Source organism: Cucurbita moschata, unplaced genomic scaffold, assembly GCF_002738365.1.
Source record: "Cucurbita moschata cultivar Rifu unplaced genomic scaffold, Cmos_1.0 Cmo_Scf00002, whole genome shotgun sequence".
NCBI classification, from domain to species: Eukaryota; Viridiplantae; Streptophyta; class Magnoliopsida; order Cucurbitales; family Cucurbitaceae; genus Cucurbita; species Cucurbita moschata.
The window spans coordinates 2,735,157-2,751,799 of record NW_019268518.1 but is presented as its reverse complement, the minus strand read 5'-3'; the positions used below and the strand labels follow the sequence as shown (position 1 = coordinate 2,751,799).

At 37.4% G+C, this 16,643-nt stretch overlaps 4 protein-coding genes across 8 annotated transcripts in view; 2 read left to right on the top strand and 2 right to left on the bottom strand.

The window, feature by feature from the left end:
- LOC111460688 (putative pentatricopeptide repeat-containing protein At2g02150) overlaps window positions 1-4,178 on the bottom strand; it is a 6,266-nt gene extending 2,088 nt beyond the window's left edge. The window contains exons 1-3 of one of the 5 annotated variants that reach the window (XM_023103957.1): window positions 2,073-4,178; window positions 1,246-1,772; window positions 934-1,061 (exon numbers count right to left, since the gene is read on the bottom strand). In XM_023103957.1, the coding sequence (XP_022959725.1) occupies window positions 1,555-1,772; window positions 2,073-3,918 (2,064 nt within the window). In that variant the 5' untranslated portion in view covers window positions 3,919-4,178 and the 3' untranslated portion in view covers window positions 934-1,061; window positions 1,246-1,554. Of the gene's footprint in view, window positions 1-933; window positions 1,062-1,245 lie in introns of all 5 variants that reach the window. The other 4 variants (XM_023103941.1, XM_023103950.1, XM_023103924.1 and 1 more) reach the window with 4 other exon arrangements.
- Window positions 4,179-6,523: 2,345 nt separating this feature from the next.
- Window positions 6,524-7,279, bottom strand: LOC111430172 (defensin J1-2-like). Its single transcript, XM_023066338.1, has 2 exons — window positions 7,028-7,279; window positions 6,524-6,939 (listed from the first exon to the last, which is right to left on the bottom strand). Exons 1-2 carry the CDS (start codon window positions 7,080-7,082, stop codon window positions 6,767-6,769), a joined length of 228 nt encoding a protein of 75 aa, XP_022922106.1. The 5' UTR covers window positions 7,083-7,279; the 3' UTR covers window positions 6,524-6,766.
- Window positions 7,280-10,223: 2,944 nt separating this feature from the next.
- LOC111462987 (defensin Ec-AMP-D2-like) lies at window positions 10,224-11,457 on the top strand. The gene is made up of 2 exons (XM_023106818.1): window positions 10,224-10,335; window positions 11,051-11,457. The coding sequence occupies exons 1-2, from the start codon at window positions 10,284-10,286 to the stop codon at window positions 11,266-11,268; spliced, it is 270 nt and encodes an 89-aa protein (XP_022962586.1). The 5' UTR covers window positions 10,224-10,283; the 3' UTR covers window positions 11,269-11,457.
- A 3,900-nt stretch (window positions 11,458-15,357) lies between these two features.
- Window positions 15,358-15,921, top strand: LOC111456129 (defensin J1-2-like). The gene is made up of 2 exons (XM_023097903.1): window positions 15,358-15,492; window positions 15,581-15,921. Exons 1-2 carry the CDS (start codon window positions 15,438-15,440, stop codon window positions 15,751-15,753), a joined length of 228 nt encoding a protein of 75 aa, XP_022953671.1. The 5' UTR covers window positions 15,358-15,437; the 3' UTR covers window positions 15,754-15,921.
- Window positions 15,922-16,643: the final 722 nt, after the last annotated feature.

Here is a 16,643-nt window from a genome sequence, read left to right as displayed (position 1 = left end):
GGGGGGGGGGGGGGGGGGGGGGGGGGGGGGGGGGGGGGGGGGGGGGGGGGGGGGGGGGGGGGGGGGGGGGGGGGGGGGGGGGGGGGGGGGGGGGGGGGGGGGGGGGGGGGGGGGGGGGGGGGGGGGGGGGGGGGGGGGGGGGGGTGCACCACAGTCTTTCAGAACTCAGAAAGAGACGGATAGGCATGTCCATGAAAACCAAAACTGATTGAATCAGGTCAGTTTGGTCAATTAGGTACTGGTATTGGTCTATTCTATCCTGTATAGTTTCAAAATTGCAAATACAGATGGGCTTATTGTTTCGTTGACTTGATCTATTTGGTTTTCTTATAAAATCTTGATGTCAGTATGGAATTGTAAGCCAAAAACCAACGCAATTGCACTCATACTCTCAGGCAAACCTACAGGGGCAAAAGAGAGATCGAGAAAACATGCATTTGTAAGCAAACAGGCAATGAATGAAAAGATGATTGATGTCCATGGCAATCACCATAAATTTGAGGAGGAAGGTAAGTTAGCATGACTTGGCGTATTCATAGAATTGAGAGAAGGAAATCAGAGGGATGTTAAGAGTTTCATAGGAATTTGGCCATCCAAATCCTCCTGGCAAGATTTGTTGGCCAAATACTATGACCAATCATGGAAAATGAAAAGAAAGAGATGCTCATAAACAACTGGAAAGAATCAAGAATTCATTTCAAAGAGTCTCTTGGGTTAGGTTGAAAGCTTTGAATAATCTCCATAAGAACCTTCCACTCTTTCTCAATGGAGGAAAGAACAGCAAAAAAAAGATTGGTTCCTGTGAGAACCTCCAGTCCCATGAGAAGAGAGCAGCTTTACTAACCACTTTACCCATTACAAAAGTGACCATATGCTTACATAGCTGAATACTGAAATTCAAGTATAAACAAGCATGAAGAATGAGGTTATCACCTTGCTCATTATAGGAAGTGCTGACCTTCAATTTGAATGAATAGGTTTCCATCTGTAATAATAACCGACCAGAATGATTCCATGGGAACCAATATCTCGTGCCACAGGATGAAGGAACCTCTCTGGACCTGCAAACCGACATGCAAAATTAGTTGATAAGCAAGAGGGAAGCATCATTCAAAATCATTGAAGAAAAAGGTATCACTTATAATCTCATATAAATGCAAAAAATAGCATGCTAGTAACCTATATCTAAATAAAGATCTTCTTTCGGGAAAAAGGAGGAAGAGGATGAGAAAGACTGTCACTCACATTCATAGAAGATTGATGATCAAAGAACGCATAACATGATGGGATTTTTCTGCAAAATGTCATTTAAAAACTAGAAGTATCGAATCGAATCTTATCAGATGGAAAATTTTGCACCAGTACTTCCAAAACCAACATCAGATACATCATCATGCAGGGCCTGCAAATTCTTTCGATAAAACAAGAAACCCATTGAAATGGCGAGCTTCTTCGGTCATCATATAACTTTGACTTCCAACTAAATACCACATGTGCTTGCAATTGAAATACAAACTCTGCTTCCATAAACCAAAGACGATTGGATTGGACTCCTCAAGTTTTTAGACTGGGAACTTCATGGCTGCACTTTTCAGTAATTAAACCCCTCCTTTGCATTTCGTTCTTCAATTTGATGGCTTCATCCAAATGTCCAAGCTTGTTATACTCCTTCAATAGACATATGCATAAAATTTCATCGGGAAGTATGCCCTTCTCAATCATCTCATTAAAGAACTTCCTCGCTTGGTGCAGCTCACCACATTGAGAAAATCCCGAAACCAAGGTCGTATAAGCATGCAAATCAAACTCAATAACTAATTCTGTCATTTTGCTAATCAAATTCAAAGTTTCCTGAAGATTTCCAAGCTTTAAGTTGCCATCAATTAGAGCAGTGAAAGCTGTTTTATCCGGAGTCATACCCCTACATTGCATTTCCTCAAACAACTTTTCGGCAGATTCAATGCAATTAATTTTACAAAGACCATCAATGAGGGCCGTATAAACTGCAACATTAGGCTGTACACCAAAATCAGACATTCTACCAAAATAATCAACTGCCACTTCCACCATACCTGTTTTGCACAAGCCATCAATTAATACACAGTAGGTTACAACGGTTGCCTCAACACCTACTTCCTGCATCTCCTGAAGAAGATCCAATGCATCTGAGCTTTTTCCAGCCTTAAAATAAGCATCTATAATTGTTGTATATATAACAGGATTTGCACGGATACCCCGACTTTTCATTTCTTTAATAATAAGCTTAGTTTCTTCAAGTTTGTTTTGATTACAGAGACCCCAAATAATAGTGCCATAGAGTACTAAATCTGGTTTGATGCCACATTCGGTCATTTGCTTCAATATTTCCAAAGCATCTTCCATTTTCTCCGCCTTAATATAGCCATGAACCAAAGCAGTGTAAACCTGCTGGTTGGGAGATATTCCATCTTTCAGCATTGCCCTGAACACTTCTTCTGCCTCCATCATTCTTCCATCCTCACAAAGGCCATCCATTAGAGCTGTATAGGTGACTATGTTTAAATTAACTCCTGCTTGCAACATATCATTGGACAACTTCCATGCTTCGGTTAAATTACCTGCCTTACAATTGGCATCAATCAGAGAAGTGTATGTGAATTCATTAGGTAAAAGCCCAACTCTTCTCATATCAACAAAAAGTTTAATGGCACCTTGCATCATTCCCTCCTTGCAAAAAGCATCAATCAATGTGCTATAGGTTACAACATTTGGTTTTAACCCAATGTTCTTCATCTCAGAGAGATACTCAAAAGCTTGAGGCATCTTCTCAAACTTGCAGAAACAATTGATCAAAGCATTATAGGTAATTACATCAGGAACACAACCTACATCCTTCATTTCATTAAATAAATACACAGATTCTTTTAATAAACCAACCTTGCCATAGCCATCAATCAAAGAATTATATGTGACAACATCTGGAGAAAAGCCCATCGTCCTCATTTGCACAAACAAACTTCTAGCATTTTCCAAATCCCCTTCTTTGCACAAGTGATCTATCATTACATTGTAGGTAAAAACTGAAGGTGCAATACCAGCCCCAATCATGTCATGGAAAAATTTCCTCACCAACTGTCCATTCCCTGACTTTGATAATCTATGCAAGAGAAAATTGCAAGAACGTGCTTTGGGAAGAGTCCTAAACTTCCTCATTTTTGAGAAACATTCATTAGCTTCCTCAAGCAGACCCAACTCTACCAAAACACTAAACAAAACGTCAAAGACTCCTGTTCCTGACACACAAAAGTTCCTAGTCGACCATAAAATATCAAATACATTACAAACGGGTAAAATCAAGTCAGTACGGCTCTTCAAAACCATTTCTTTCATAATATCATGGGCATTTGTGTACATTCTCGCACGAAACAGCATGTGAACTATAATGCAGTAAGACTCTGTGGTATGGCGGAAACCAATATGGGTTCCAGCCCATTTGAAGAACTTAAGGGCTAATTTTGGATCTTCTTTCAATTCAACTAAAATCTTAGAAACCCAAATGGGCGCTAGTGCTGAATCAAATAAAACAACAATCTTAGGATCATTCCAGAGGTCTTGTTGTATAATTTTACGAAGGGAACCAATGTCTAAAAGTTCAAAAGAATCATTTGTAATCGAGTAACTAACAAAAGGGAGCCGAAATATACAAAGAAAGCTAGTGAACCAGAAAAAGGGGCAAGAAATGTAGTAGCCATTCATTGACGTTAACGATGATGGGCCATTAAATACATTGAAAGAAAGGCAACCCGGATGCGAGGAATTCAAAGATAGAGAGATTACTCGGTAAGAGGCTCTGCGACTAACGTGGAAAAGACTGCGAAAGAAAAGTAACATCGCTGAGAAGAGTGAAGCAAATGCAAGAACTTCAACGGAAAGCTTCATCTTCTTTAAAGCAATGGATGCTCATATTAGAGTAATGGGTGGTAAAATCCAGAGCTGTAAGGTTTTAGGGTTTATGGGCATAGACCAACCGCGCCACTGCGAATCGAACTGCTTGCGGGACTGAAATTCAAAAGCGAAGGGATTCTGAAAATGACCAGACCGAATCGGGACTGAACCTGAAGCAGCACCGAATTGAGAAATGAAAAGAACGAAACCCAATTAGGGCTTAACCCAGATTTGCTTGGCCCATGGCGTCCACCAGTTCGCAAGCTTAGGGCCTGCCTGGTTTTGATGAATTTTCTAATTTTCATAAATGCCCCTATAGAAATTTAAATTAACAATAGCACCCCAAAAATCGAATTATTTTCTTGGGTACCCCTGACGTTGATAATAACTTAACTCTCCTTTACTTTCTTATATAAAATTAAAATTTTCTATTTAATTTGTGAAATTAAATTATGTAATCTTTTATAATAGGATAATTTTCTATTTAATTATTTACAAGATAAAATTGAGAATTCATTATAATTTATTCATGGCCGTATTACATTATGCTGACGTGGAAAATCCCTCAAGGCCTATGTGTCCAGAAACTTCCCACGTGGCACAAATTCAGTGGCTGACACAAGATGTTAACCAACACGTTATGGAAAAGTTACATATCATGTATGGAAAAGCTATGCTTTTCCTTAAATTTGTTTTTTACTTTCGAAATATCTGAATTAATGTTTCCTCCAATGAAAGAGTCTAATTTTTGCTTGCCATTTCGGCTAAATTTGTACTCAATTGTGTGGGTTTGTTATTTAAACATGTGAAACTGAATCAAATAACAATCATTTTGAGTATTAAGGCAAATATTCTCCCTCTTTTTCTTGAAGAAATTTTCGTTCAATTTTTTTTTTCGGTCATGTTTTCCTCTCAATTGCCAGAAGTCAACATAGCATTATGATCCTCCTTTCATGCCTTCGGACTTTTATCTCCGATGGCCATTACCGACTCTACTAACTGGTCACCACCTCCATTGAGCTCTTTCAGGTAATCCCATCATGTTGAGGATTATTGGGGTGAGTCCCACATTCGTTAATTTAATAGAAGATCATGAGTTTATAAGTGCGGAATACTATCTTATGAGGCTTTATGGGGAAGCCCAAAGCAAAGCCATGAGAGATTATGCTCAAAGTGGACAATATCATACCACGGTGGAGATCCGTAATTCCTAACATCGTATCAGAGCCATGCCCTAAACTTAGTCAAAAGTGACTGAAGTGTCGAACAAATGGTGAACTTTGTTCGAGGGCTCCAAAGAAAGGAGTTGAGCCTTGATTAAGGGGAGGCTATTCGAGAGCTCACATTGGTTAATTTAGTGGAAGATCGTGAGTTTATAAGTACAATACCATACCATTGTGGAGATTCGTGATTCCTAACACATCATCCCAGCCACTAGTCTCATTCTCTTTTTCTCGATCTTCGATCTCTTCGTTTGAATTCCTTTCCCCAATCCCCGAACAATCCCCCATTGCCCTAACCGAGATCGGTTTGGACTCTTCTTCAAGATTTTGAACTCCCTGAAGGATTAGATCTACGAGTATTACGTGAAATGGGAGCTGATTTTGTTAGTTTCTTGAGATTTTGATGATTATGGTGTTTGCACTGATATTGATACTTGTTGTAGATTGGTTAGTAGTTGAGATTAAGATTATGAATTTTACGCCCTTTTCGGCAAAAATTGATGGGATTCTTTGCGAATCATAAGCGAAATTAGGGCGAGTGTTCGAATTCCTTGAGTTCTTTAGAGATATGAGGAAGAAAGGGATTGAAGAGGATTATACCATTTACTCCTGTTTGATATGCATATTTGCAAGCATTCAGTAAGTTTAACTGGCTGAAGATCTTTACAATGAGGCAAAAGCCAAGAAGTTTTTGAGAGATCCTGCAATGTTTCTAAAGCTCATATTGATGTATATTCAACAAGGGTCATTAGAGAAGGCACTTGAGATTGTGGAAGTGATGAAGGGCTTTAAAATTGGAGTGTCTGACTGCATTTTCTGTGGAATTGTCAATGGCTACGCCCCGAGAAGGGGTTAGGGTTTACGAGAAGCTGATCGGGTGGGAAGTCGGACAAGTGAAAGCCCAAAGAGAACAATATTTGCTGATGGTGAACTTGTATGTTACAAATGGTAGAGCCAGATACCGAGTAGTGCGGCAATGAGGACGTTGGGCTCCCAAGAGGCAAATGGGTGGAGTGTGAGATTCCACGTTGTTTGAAGAGGAGAACGAAACATTTTTTGTAAGGATGTGGAAACATTTTTTAGCGGACGTGTTTTAAAAACAAGAGAAAACTCGAAAGGGAAAGTCCGAAAGAGACAATATCTGTTAGTGGGACTTGAGCTATTACAATGAGTATTAAAAGCAGACAACAGGTGGTGTGCCAGAGAGAACGTTGGCTCCCATGGGAATGGATCACGGTAGGCTTAGCTGTTACACCTCAGCGATCAACGCCTACTGCCATGTCGGGCTGTACTCGAAAGCAGAAATGGAGGAGAAGGGGTTTGACAAATGTGTAGTTGCTTACTCTAGCTTGATATCAATGTATGGGAAGACAGGGAGGTTAAAAGATACAATGAAGCTGAGAGTGTCAAAGAATAGCTTAAGTGAGCCAAAACGAAGCCAGAAAGACACCATTATATGAATAACATTACATTAATCCAAATCATAACCAAAGCAAATGAAACAAAGCCCTTACACAACACAACAATACCCAAAAGATGGCCACTTTTATTCTATTATCACGCTCTCATCAGTGTCCACTTCAACTGATAGACAACTGATTTGAAACAACAAAGACTACTCAAACGCAGTGCTTTGTGCAGAAGCAGCGGCGGCGGAAGCCTCTGCAATGCCCACCATGGAAGCCCTCTGTTTTGCAGACATGGCCGCAGTTGTTCTTACTGAAACACAACCCCTTGAAGTGGCGGCTCGGAGACTCGCATGTCCTTGCCTCTGTACCCATTGGCGCCATCCCTGGACCAAATCAACCATTTTAATCATCTAACCGAGCTCAAAGAACACAACAAAACAAAAAGATCAAAGAACAGAACAACAAACAAACCAGAGCCGCCGAGAAGCAGCAGGAGCAGCAGAATTGCAGCTGAAAAGAACTTCATATTCACAGAGAGAAACAGAGGATTTTGTGTTGAGTGAGTGAATGTGGAAAGCGGTTTATATAAAGATTGGGAGACCACTTTGGCGCTTAAATTGGCATAAGAATGATCCAGAAAAGGAGATTGAAATTGAAGATTGAGTGAGTCATAGAGCACTAAGTGTTGTGGAAGCTCCAGATCTCCATTCCTTCATGATCCATATGATTTGGGTTTTTTGAGCTGTCTTTCAATTCCCTTAGTCCCCACCATATTCTCATCTACACCCTTTTTCACATACAGGGTGTAATCATTGTTACACAAACAGCCTAAAAAACAAAACTTTAATGCTTTTAAGAATGTGAAACTTTATTATGTTCACATCTGCTTTAAGCTAAAGTTTTACTCTCAATTACTCTAGTTTGTTTCGATAGAATTAAGAATAAATGAGGATGGTTGAACTTCCATCTGATACGAATGTGTGGAGGCTAAATATAAAAATAAGAAGACCCGGGTTCATGATGCAACTAGCAACGTTCCTTGTCATGAGAAAATTATTTTGAAAGGATGTCTCCGGTTGATGTTAGATATTTATATGGATAACAAAAATGTATCGCAAAATTAAAGGACCTGAAACCTTTTCAAATTGAATCAATTAACTCGTGCACATACATGAGTAGGCACTATGAGTAACAATGACAAAGTGGTGACACAATTCTCATCGACACAAATGAGTTGTAACAATGTAAGTCCATCACTATTAAATATTGTCCGTTTTAGTCTGTTACATATTGTCGTCAGTCTCACGATTTTTAAAACGCGTTTGATAGGGAGAGATCTCCACGCCCTTATAAGGAATGTTTCGTTCTCATCTCCAATTGATGTGTGATCTCACAATCCACCTCCTTGGAGCCTAGCGTCCTCGCTGGCACATTATCTGACTCTAATACCATTTGTAACCGTCCAAACCCACCACTAACAAATATTGTTTTCAAGGCTTTCCGTTCAAGGGCTTCTCCTTAAGTTTTTTAAAACTCATTTAACAGGAAGAGGTTTCCACACCGTGGGATCTCACATATGTGAGTAATTGCCACAAGTTCATACACACAACTTCAACGCAATTTCTATATACACAAATGAGTAATCATTACAAGTTTATATTACATAGCTCATATCGTTCCATGCAAGCAAAAGATCTTATAAAATGTTGTATGGCTGACCCACATTGTATCTTTGTTGGCAAGACACAAACATTAGGTCACTCCTTTTATGTTTATGATGATACCATGATGGAGATTGTCCCCAACTACTTCCAGTAGTTAGCACGTAGCACGTAGGTAACTTGGTTTGACAAGGTTTTAGCCAATTACACACTAATATGAGTGAAGTAACAAGAACCCACAATATTTTTATGTTATACCCACTCAAACTATTCTTCTTTTTTTAAATGGGGTCCGAGTTTTTATGTCTCACGACGAAGACATTTAAAACCGGTATAAAAAAAATGTACCTAAATCATTATGACGTTCTAGTAATCTCATTTTGAATATTTAACGTAAATCTTATGATGGGACTCCAAAATCTTTGATTACAATAATACATGCATGAGTTTAGAAACGTAAAAGGGTTGGATTTCTTGATTTTCATCCTCGAGAGATAGAAATGTTCATAAAATCATGTATCACGTTCAATCAATGGACCTAATTTTCAATGTCTTGTTTTGTTTCTAATGGAGCAGCCGACATCGCAGGTTGTCCTTTTGGACATCGAAATTACATTTTGAAAGGAAGTGTCTTGTTTTTTTTAAATAATTAACCATGATCAAGTAGCCCACTTGTGTCTGAAATTAATTAAGAATAATCGATGTTTAATTTATCTTAAAGGTAGTAAACCCACTTTTGCCTAACATTTTTAATCATGAATTCTATATTATTATTATTATTATTAAGTCCTTTGGCGCGATACTCGAGTAAAAAAGAAGGAGATAGGAATGAACCGAGACCGAATCTAAATAAAAGTGTTTTCGAGTATATGAAATTTAACAAAAGTTAAGAGAATTTTACCTTAACGTACAAACTACAAGATTAAACAGTAACTTTCTCAAAATTGGACGCGCAAAATCAGTTCATATGATTTAATAATCTCAATATACTCGAATTATCCAACCTCAATTATAAGGTTGAGTTGGGTTAACCTGATCAATCAGAAAATAGAGTTACAATCCAATTCTACTATTTTCAAAAAAAGTAACGGTCCAAGCCCACCACTAGTAACATTGTCTGTTTTAACCTGCTACGTATCGCTGTCAACCTCACAGTTTTAAAACGTGTTAGAATTATAAAACACGTTTAAAACTGTGAGGCTGACGACGATATGTAACAGGCTAAAACGGACAATATTGGCTAGTGATGAACTTGTATTGTTACAAATAGTATTAGAGGCAAACATCAAGAGTTGTGCTAGGGAGAACGCTGAGGGTAGATTGTGAGATCTCACATTGACTGGATATAAAAACGAAACATTCATTGTAATGGTGTGGAAAACTCTCCCTAGAAGACGCGTTTTAAAATCGTGAGGCCGACAACAATACATAATAGTCCAAAACGGATAATATTTGTTAGAGGTGCGCTCCAGCTATTACAAAAAATTTATTTGTAACTAATGTTAGTGATGAGGTGTGATTGGTGAACGTTTAATATTTGAACTTTTATGAGATTTTAATCATATATAGTCAATAGATAAGTAAGATTTTTTAAATAATTAAAAAAAAAAAATCCAACTATCCAACTTAATCCAACACAAAGTAAACCTAAAAATAGAGGATTAAGTCAGTTATTCGGGTCACCAATTCAACTAACCAAAAATTTTATATTGGTCAAAAGATTTTTCGAGCCCAACTCAATCTAACTGAATTCATGTGTGAAAACAAGAGGTAATTAAGTGGGTTTGTGAGTATAAAGGCAAGATTTTAGGTATAACTTTAAGAATCCCCATGACTCAGTTATTATGATTTAGTCTAAAACCAGTTGCTATCTAATTGATTAAAGAGTGAAATTTGGTGGGAGACAAAGGGATATTGAATCAGACAACTGAGTTAAACCAAACCAAGTGCTCATTATATGCCTTTTGTGTATCATCATCATCATTTTAATACCTCTCTTAATCCTTATATAAACCCTACTTGGGTATCAACTTTCATCCAACATAACTCAAGAACACAGCTTGAACATGAAGCTCTTTTCAGCTGCAATCTTCTTGTTGCTCCTCATTTTTGGCACAGGTTTGCTTCTGTGTTTGTTGAATGAATCTTTGTGCTTGTTTGGAGGCATTGCCTTTTAAGTTTTGGGTCATTGAAAGTGTTTATGGCATGCTGATTGAAAATTGTCTCCTCGCCTTCAAAATCATCATGCTTGCTTTTGACTTTTGTTCAAAGTATTTGTCTAAAGTTGTTTATGAAAATATATGTTTGATTAGAAATATGAGTACTTTTTTTTTTTTTTTTAAGAATTATGAAAATATGTTTATTGGGTGGGGACGGAAACAACCTCCGTCCCTAGTCTCGTTTATCCAATGAAATATTTTTCATACAAGGTTTTTAAAACGTGTTCTCTAGTAAAAGGTTTCTACACATTTATAAATAATGTTTAGTTGCCCTCTCCAACCAAAATGTGGGGTCTCACAATCCACCCATGAGTGGTCGAGCGTTCTTTTCGTTATCCTCTCTAATCAATGTGAGATTTTACCATCCATGCCAGTGCCAATGAAGACACTGACCCCTGAAGAGAGGTGGATTGTGAGAACCCACATAGATTGGAGAGTTGATCGAATGTCGGTGAGAATTTTGAGCTCCGAAATGGGGTGGATGGTGAGATCTCAGATTAGTTGAGCAGGAAACTAAACATTTTTATAAGGATATTGAAAAAAAATTAAGAAAAAAACAATATGTGCTATACTTCAAATTTTAAAACAAGTCATTTGTTTTTTTGGTGGGACAGGGATGGCGCCAATGGTAGCAGAGGCGAGGGCTCTTGGTGGGACAGGGATGGGGCCAATAGTAGCAGAGGCGAGGGAATGCGAATCCCAGAGCCACAATTTCAATGGTCTATGCTTCAGTGACACCAATTGTGGCAGTGTCTGCAAGACAGAGGGGTTTGACGGCGGCCATTGCAGGGGCTTCCGCCGTCGGTGCTTCTGCACAAAGCACTGTGCTTGAAACTTTTAATTTTGAATAATATCCTCATCTTATTGTCTATCTCTCAAACTAGACTCTCAAAACTACTTTTGAATAAAGAATAAAGTGGCCATCTTTGCCACCTTGTTTATGTATTATTTACGATGTATTATTATGAGATGTATTATTATGAGCCTCGATTATTAGTCGATTAGGGGATCGTTAATATCGTCAACTAATTTTTAGCCTCTTAGCGTTTTGGTTGAATCATGTGGTCATTTCTCTTGTGATTATGCAATGACAAATATTAAATTAAAGGGTCGTTCGTTAATCTTTAATTCTGAACCTCTATTAATCAAGTCTAAATATTGGGAATGAACTTAAGATTTCAAATCGGACTTTGATTTTGTTTAAATTAAACAAAACTAAAGATTAAGCAAACTTAAATTGAAGAAAATATGGTATGTAGTGTACTTTTACCTTATGTAATGACATAAAATGAACGAAGATATGTATTACATCACTGATACAAGTCATTATTTTAAACGATGAGGACCTCATGCATATTGTATTGTTTACGTGAATCAGGATACCTTTCCATTATGATCAATACAGATGCACACACTATGATGATATGATACGATATTATGTACAACTATGCGTGATCCCTTCCCTTCATGATATACCCACAACATGAGTGCATGCTAGATGAAGACCAAGTCTAGAGATATGTATATGGGTCACTTGGGGGTTCATATGCGGGTGCGTGGGCCGTATGAAGAGAAAAATGTCTAATGCACATTTAAGTTAACCCAAGAGTCTTTGTTTATATGAACTTGGATGGAATTTTTGCCAAATATACAATAATATGTTTGAATATCTAATACATGTATAATATTGGTTTAAATTATATTTAAATATCTCAATATAAGTTTCATATAAATTTCAAATATATTTTTATTTAATATATCTATTATATTTAGTTATTTTAATATTTAATTATCAGATATAAAAATATATTTTTCTCTTTTATATTTAACATATTTAAAAACACTGAAAAATAGTATAGAGTAGAGTTAGATGGTCGAAATCCATTTTTAACCCAACGATGAGAAATTAGGATCTACAAACCCAAATGATGAGTTAAGCTTAGAAGGGTTAGACGATCCGAACTTGATATGAAAACTCTATGATGAGCTCTAACACGTTAGCTAACCTTAATGTTTCAACATTCACACAAAACCTCATGTTCCAACAGTCACACATTTTGTAACATGTTTGTTGGATTTCCAACATTCACACAAAACCTCAATGTTCCAACATTCACGCATTTTGTAACATGTTTGTTGGATTATTTGCACCCTCTATTTTCTCCAACCACATTGTCATCTTTCGCAAACTTGTGAGTGAAATGGTATTACCTTCTGTGTCTTGTTTGAACAATAGATCGGGTTTCTCTCCAACTGCATGACATCCTGACTATCTATATGAAGAATCCTCTCTGGTCTTGTACAATTTATCTGAAAGTGACCTTTTCCCCTACAATTCCAACACGTTATGTTTGGTCTATTTGGAGGTTTTTCTCGGCTCTTTGATTTTGATTACCCTTTGTTTGGGCCCTTACTTCTTCCCCATTGGTCAATAAGAGTACTACCAGATGAATTTTCAATTTCTCGTTTGCGAATACTTTCGGTGAGAACTACATTTCGAATTTCATCAAACTTCAGTTTATTAGATCCTCGAGAACTGTTGATCGCGACAACAACAGTACCCCACGACTCGGGTAAAGATGATATCAAAATCAATGCTTTAATTTCATCTTCGAAATTAATTTCCACCGAACTCAATTAATTTACAATCATATTGAATTCGTTTATATGATCAGTAACAAATCCACCTTCAGACATTTATAAATTGAACAACCTCTACATCAAATACACCTTGTCCATAGCTGACGGTTTTTCGTACATATTCAACAATGCCTTCAATAGGTCTGACGTCGTCTTCTCTTTGATGATGTTGGACGCCACGTTTCTGGATAGCGTCAATCGGATCAACCCTAAGGCCTGACGATCCTTGAGCTTCCACTGCTCCATGGTCATGGTATCCGACTTCACCCCCAACAAAGGTTCGTGAAGATCTTTTTGGTACAGATAATCTTCAATATGCATCTTCTAGAAACCAAAATCGGATCCATCAAACTTCTCAATTTCAATCTTTGTAATTTCCATCTTCACAATTCGTGGTGAATCTCGTCTAGCTCTGATATCAGTTGTTAGGATCGCACAACAATGCACACACCCGATCAAAAGCAGGAGTGAAAAAATTCAAGAAGGAATATTGGCTAAAGATTTTATTGATCACTTCATATATATATATATATACCAACAGAAAATACATAGAACGAACAAAATACCTTTTGAAATCCAGGGATGTATACATATGGTTTCAGTTTACTAAATATAATTTGAAATTTAACCAAGCATGAAATATAATTTACAATATATATCTCTACCATATCTTTACAAATATCTACCCTACATATGATTCTTTACGAAATATCTACCGATATATATCTCTACCAGATCTTTATCAAATATCTCTCATATATATCTCCCGATCTTTTACTATAAATAGCCATAAGACTCTGTATTCACATATTTGGATGTAGGATAACCATTCAAAATATACCGATTAGTCTTGTTTTAAATAAAGTCTCAAGTTTAGCTGGGGAAGGTACAACAAGGAAACTTATTGAATCTTTTCTGAATCTCCCAATCATCGATGATAGTGGTGAGAGCACTGATTCCAAATTCTGATTCCAAATTCTCTTTCTTCATCCCTGCTTCAGGAATTGCGAGCTATGCCCCGGGCCTTTTGCTCTTTCTTCTAACGTGAAAGGTGGCCCGACAACCCGACCAGCTAAGAGCAACTACAAACTCCGGTAATCTTTTTGAACCAATAGCTAGCTAGTTAAAATTGGATCTCTTCCAATGTTTAGAACATTAAGTATATTTTACGTAAACGATTACTTTCCAAACGTGCATGATTTTGAATAAAATTATTGAGGTTATTTGGTTTCTTAGTGTAATCATCTCCATCAATAATAATTTGTTAGTTGATTCTCTTTTTACATGCAAAGTTCGCGGTGGCCTCTATTTAATTTATGACGTCAAAAACAAACTACAAGAAAAGTTACCTTATAAAATGATGTTTACTGTGTTTGGGTACATTAGAAAGATAGGAATGAATCTATTAAAAAATGGTATGGATCGAGGAAATGAAGAGAAAAAGCCTACTCGAGTGTAGAACCGTGCATGAACGAGAAAAGAATCTACATATTTAGTTGGAAAAACAAAGGAGTCATACCAAAAGGACATATCTTTCCAAAGTCGTAAAATCATGTATGTAGACTGACACCTACGCAATACTGAGAGATCAACAAGAAAGTTAGTGATCATTTGATGATTAGGGAGTCGACGACCGAACTCCTGGTGAATGGCGAACGTAACTATAAGTGTTCTAAGATAGTGATATTTCGTGTCGGGTAAGTTTTGACTCATATGAAAGACGCAATGATCTTCACATTGTCTCAAGAAAAGCTCAGCAAAATAGACATGTCATGAAGATACAGACTCCTTGCACTTCGATAGAAGGACTCTATGAAACTTCACTGTCCCTATGATTAGCTTTGGGCCGTTCCTATACAGACGGACGGACAATTAGTTTTTTTTCTTCTTACACGTGGATCACATTTAAAATATCACACACGATAGTATTGAAAAATCGCTATCGGAGATTTTCTTAATATTTTTAAATGGTGTCGATCGATGTTATCGTTTTTTAAATTTAATGAAAATCTTCTATAAAGTTTCACTTTTTAAAAAGCATTAAAGTTTTATTTTTTAGGCTGATTTTGTTACAGTGTTTACACTCTGTATGTGAAGAAGAGTGTAGATGAGAATGTGGTAGGGACAAAGGGAATTGAAAGACAGCTCAAAAAACCCAAACCATATGGATCATGAAGGAACGGAGATCTAAAGCTTCCACAACACTTAGTGCTCTATGACTCACTCAATCTTCACTTTTAATCTTCTTTTCTGGATCATTCTTATGCTAATTTAACCCTCAAAGTGGTCTCCCAATCTTTATATAAACCGCTTTCCATTTTCACTCCCTCAACACAAAATCCTCTGTTTCTCTCTGTGAATATGAAGTTCTTTTCAGCTGCAATTCTGCTGCTCCTGCTGCTTCTCGGCGGCACTGGTTTGTTTGTTGTTCTGTTCTTTGATCTTTTTGTTTTTTTGTGTTCTTTGAGCTCGGTTAGATGATTAAAATGGTTGATTTGGTCCAGGGATGGCGCCAATGGGTACAGAGGCAAGGACATGCGAGTCTCCGAGCCACCACTTCAGGGGGTTGTGCTTCAGTAAGAACAACTGCGGCCATGTGTGCAAGACAGAGGGCTTCCATGGTGGGCACTGCAGAGGCTTCCGCCGCCGCTGCTTCTGCACAAAGCACTGCGTTTGAGGGATCTTTGTTGTTTCAAATCAGTTGTCTATCAGTGGAAGTAGACACTGATGAGAGCTTTATGGGCGTGGTAATGTAGAATAAAAGTGGCCATCTTTTGGGTATTGTTGTGTTGTATAAGCGCTTTGTTTCATTTGCTTTGGTGTATTTGATACTTCGTTTCTGTAAGGCTTTTAACAAAGAGGTTCACTAAAGCATTCGGCCCATGGGGTTTAAGCATCCAACTCCTTCCACTCCTTATTATTAACTCCCTCCATCTACGTTTTAACCAAAGATATCTCGTCCTCGTCCTCCAGGGACATGTCCTGAATGAAGAGGAGATTCCACGGAAAATTGAAAAGAGAGTGGGAACCATTTTTCAGATGGGGTTAAAGATGAGATTATATTTTCGAACTCCACCCTGTCCACCTGCTTAATATAAATCTTAGGTAGGCTATGTTCTTCAGACTTACATTTTACAGAAACTGCCGCAAAATGAATACTTAAATATTATCTTTTAACGCTCACAAAATGAGTAATGAGAAATGCAAAGTTGATGCTCAATATGTATCGCTCTAAGTTCGATAGAATTCATCAATTCTTTGCTTGGAGAATTGTAGTGACAAAAATCAGACACTAGAACAATAAGGAATAAGAAAACCAAATATAAACAAGAAATCGAGAATACATAAACATGTCTAATAAAAACACAAAATCGTTTAAGAGCTGGATGATAAGTTCAGTAGCAGATTGTTAGAGCAGAGAACATAAACAATTGGATCTCAAGAGCCCTGTTTTATTAATTCTAAGAATGACATTATATAGTCTGTGAATGGTTGAACCTAAAAATTTCAGCGAAAAAAACTTAAATCCCAACTAATAGGACTTCATAATCGTATTTAAAACATAAA

Excerpts from the sequence above, each read along its gene's own strand:
- LOC111430172 (XM_023066338.1), bottom strand. The coding sequence starts at position 7,082 with ATGAAGTTCTTTTCAGCTGCAATTCTGCTGCTCCTGCTGCTTCTCGGC. Across the intron at positions 6,940-7,027 it reads GCTGCTTCTCGGCGGCTCTG|GGATGGCGCCAATGGGTACA; the intron begins GTTTGTTTGTTG and ends GATTTGGTCCAG.
- LOC111462987 (XM_023106818.1), top strand. The coding sequence starts at position 10,284 with ATGAAGCTCTTTTCAGCTGCAATCTTCTTGTTGCTCCTCATTTTTGGC. Across the intron at positions 10,336-11,050 it reads GCTCCTCATTTTTGGCACAG|GGATGGCGCCAATGGTAGCA; the intron begins GTTTGCTTCTGT and ends TTGGTGGGACAG.
- LOC111456129 (XM_023097903.1), top strand. The coding sequence starts at position 15,438 with ATGAAGTTCTTTTCAGCTGCAATTCTGCTGCTCCTGCTGCTTCTCGGC. Across the intron at positions 15,493-15,580 it reads GCTGCTTCTCGGCGGCACTG|GGATGGCGCCAATGGGTACA; the intron begins GTTTGTTTGTTG and ends GATTTGGTCCAG.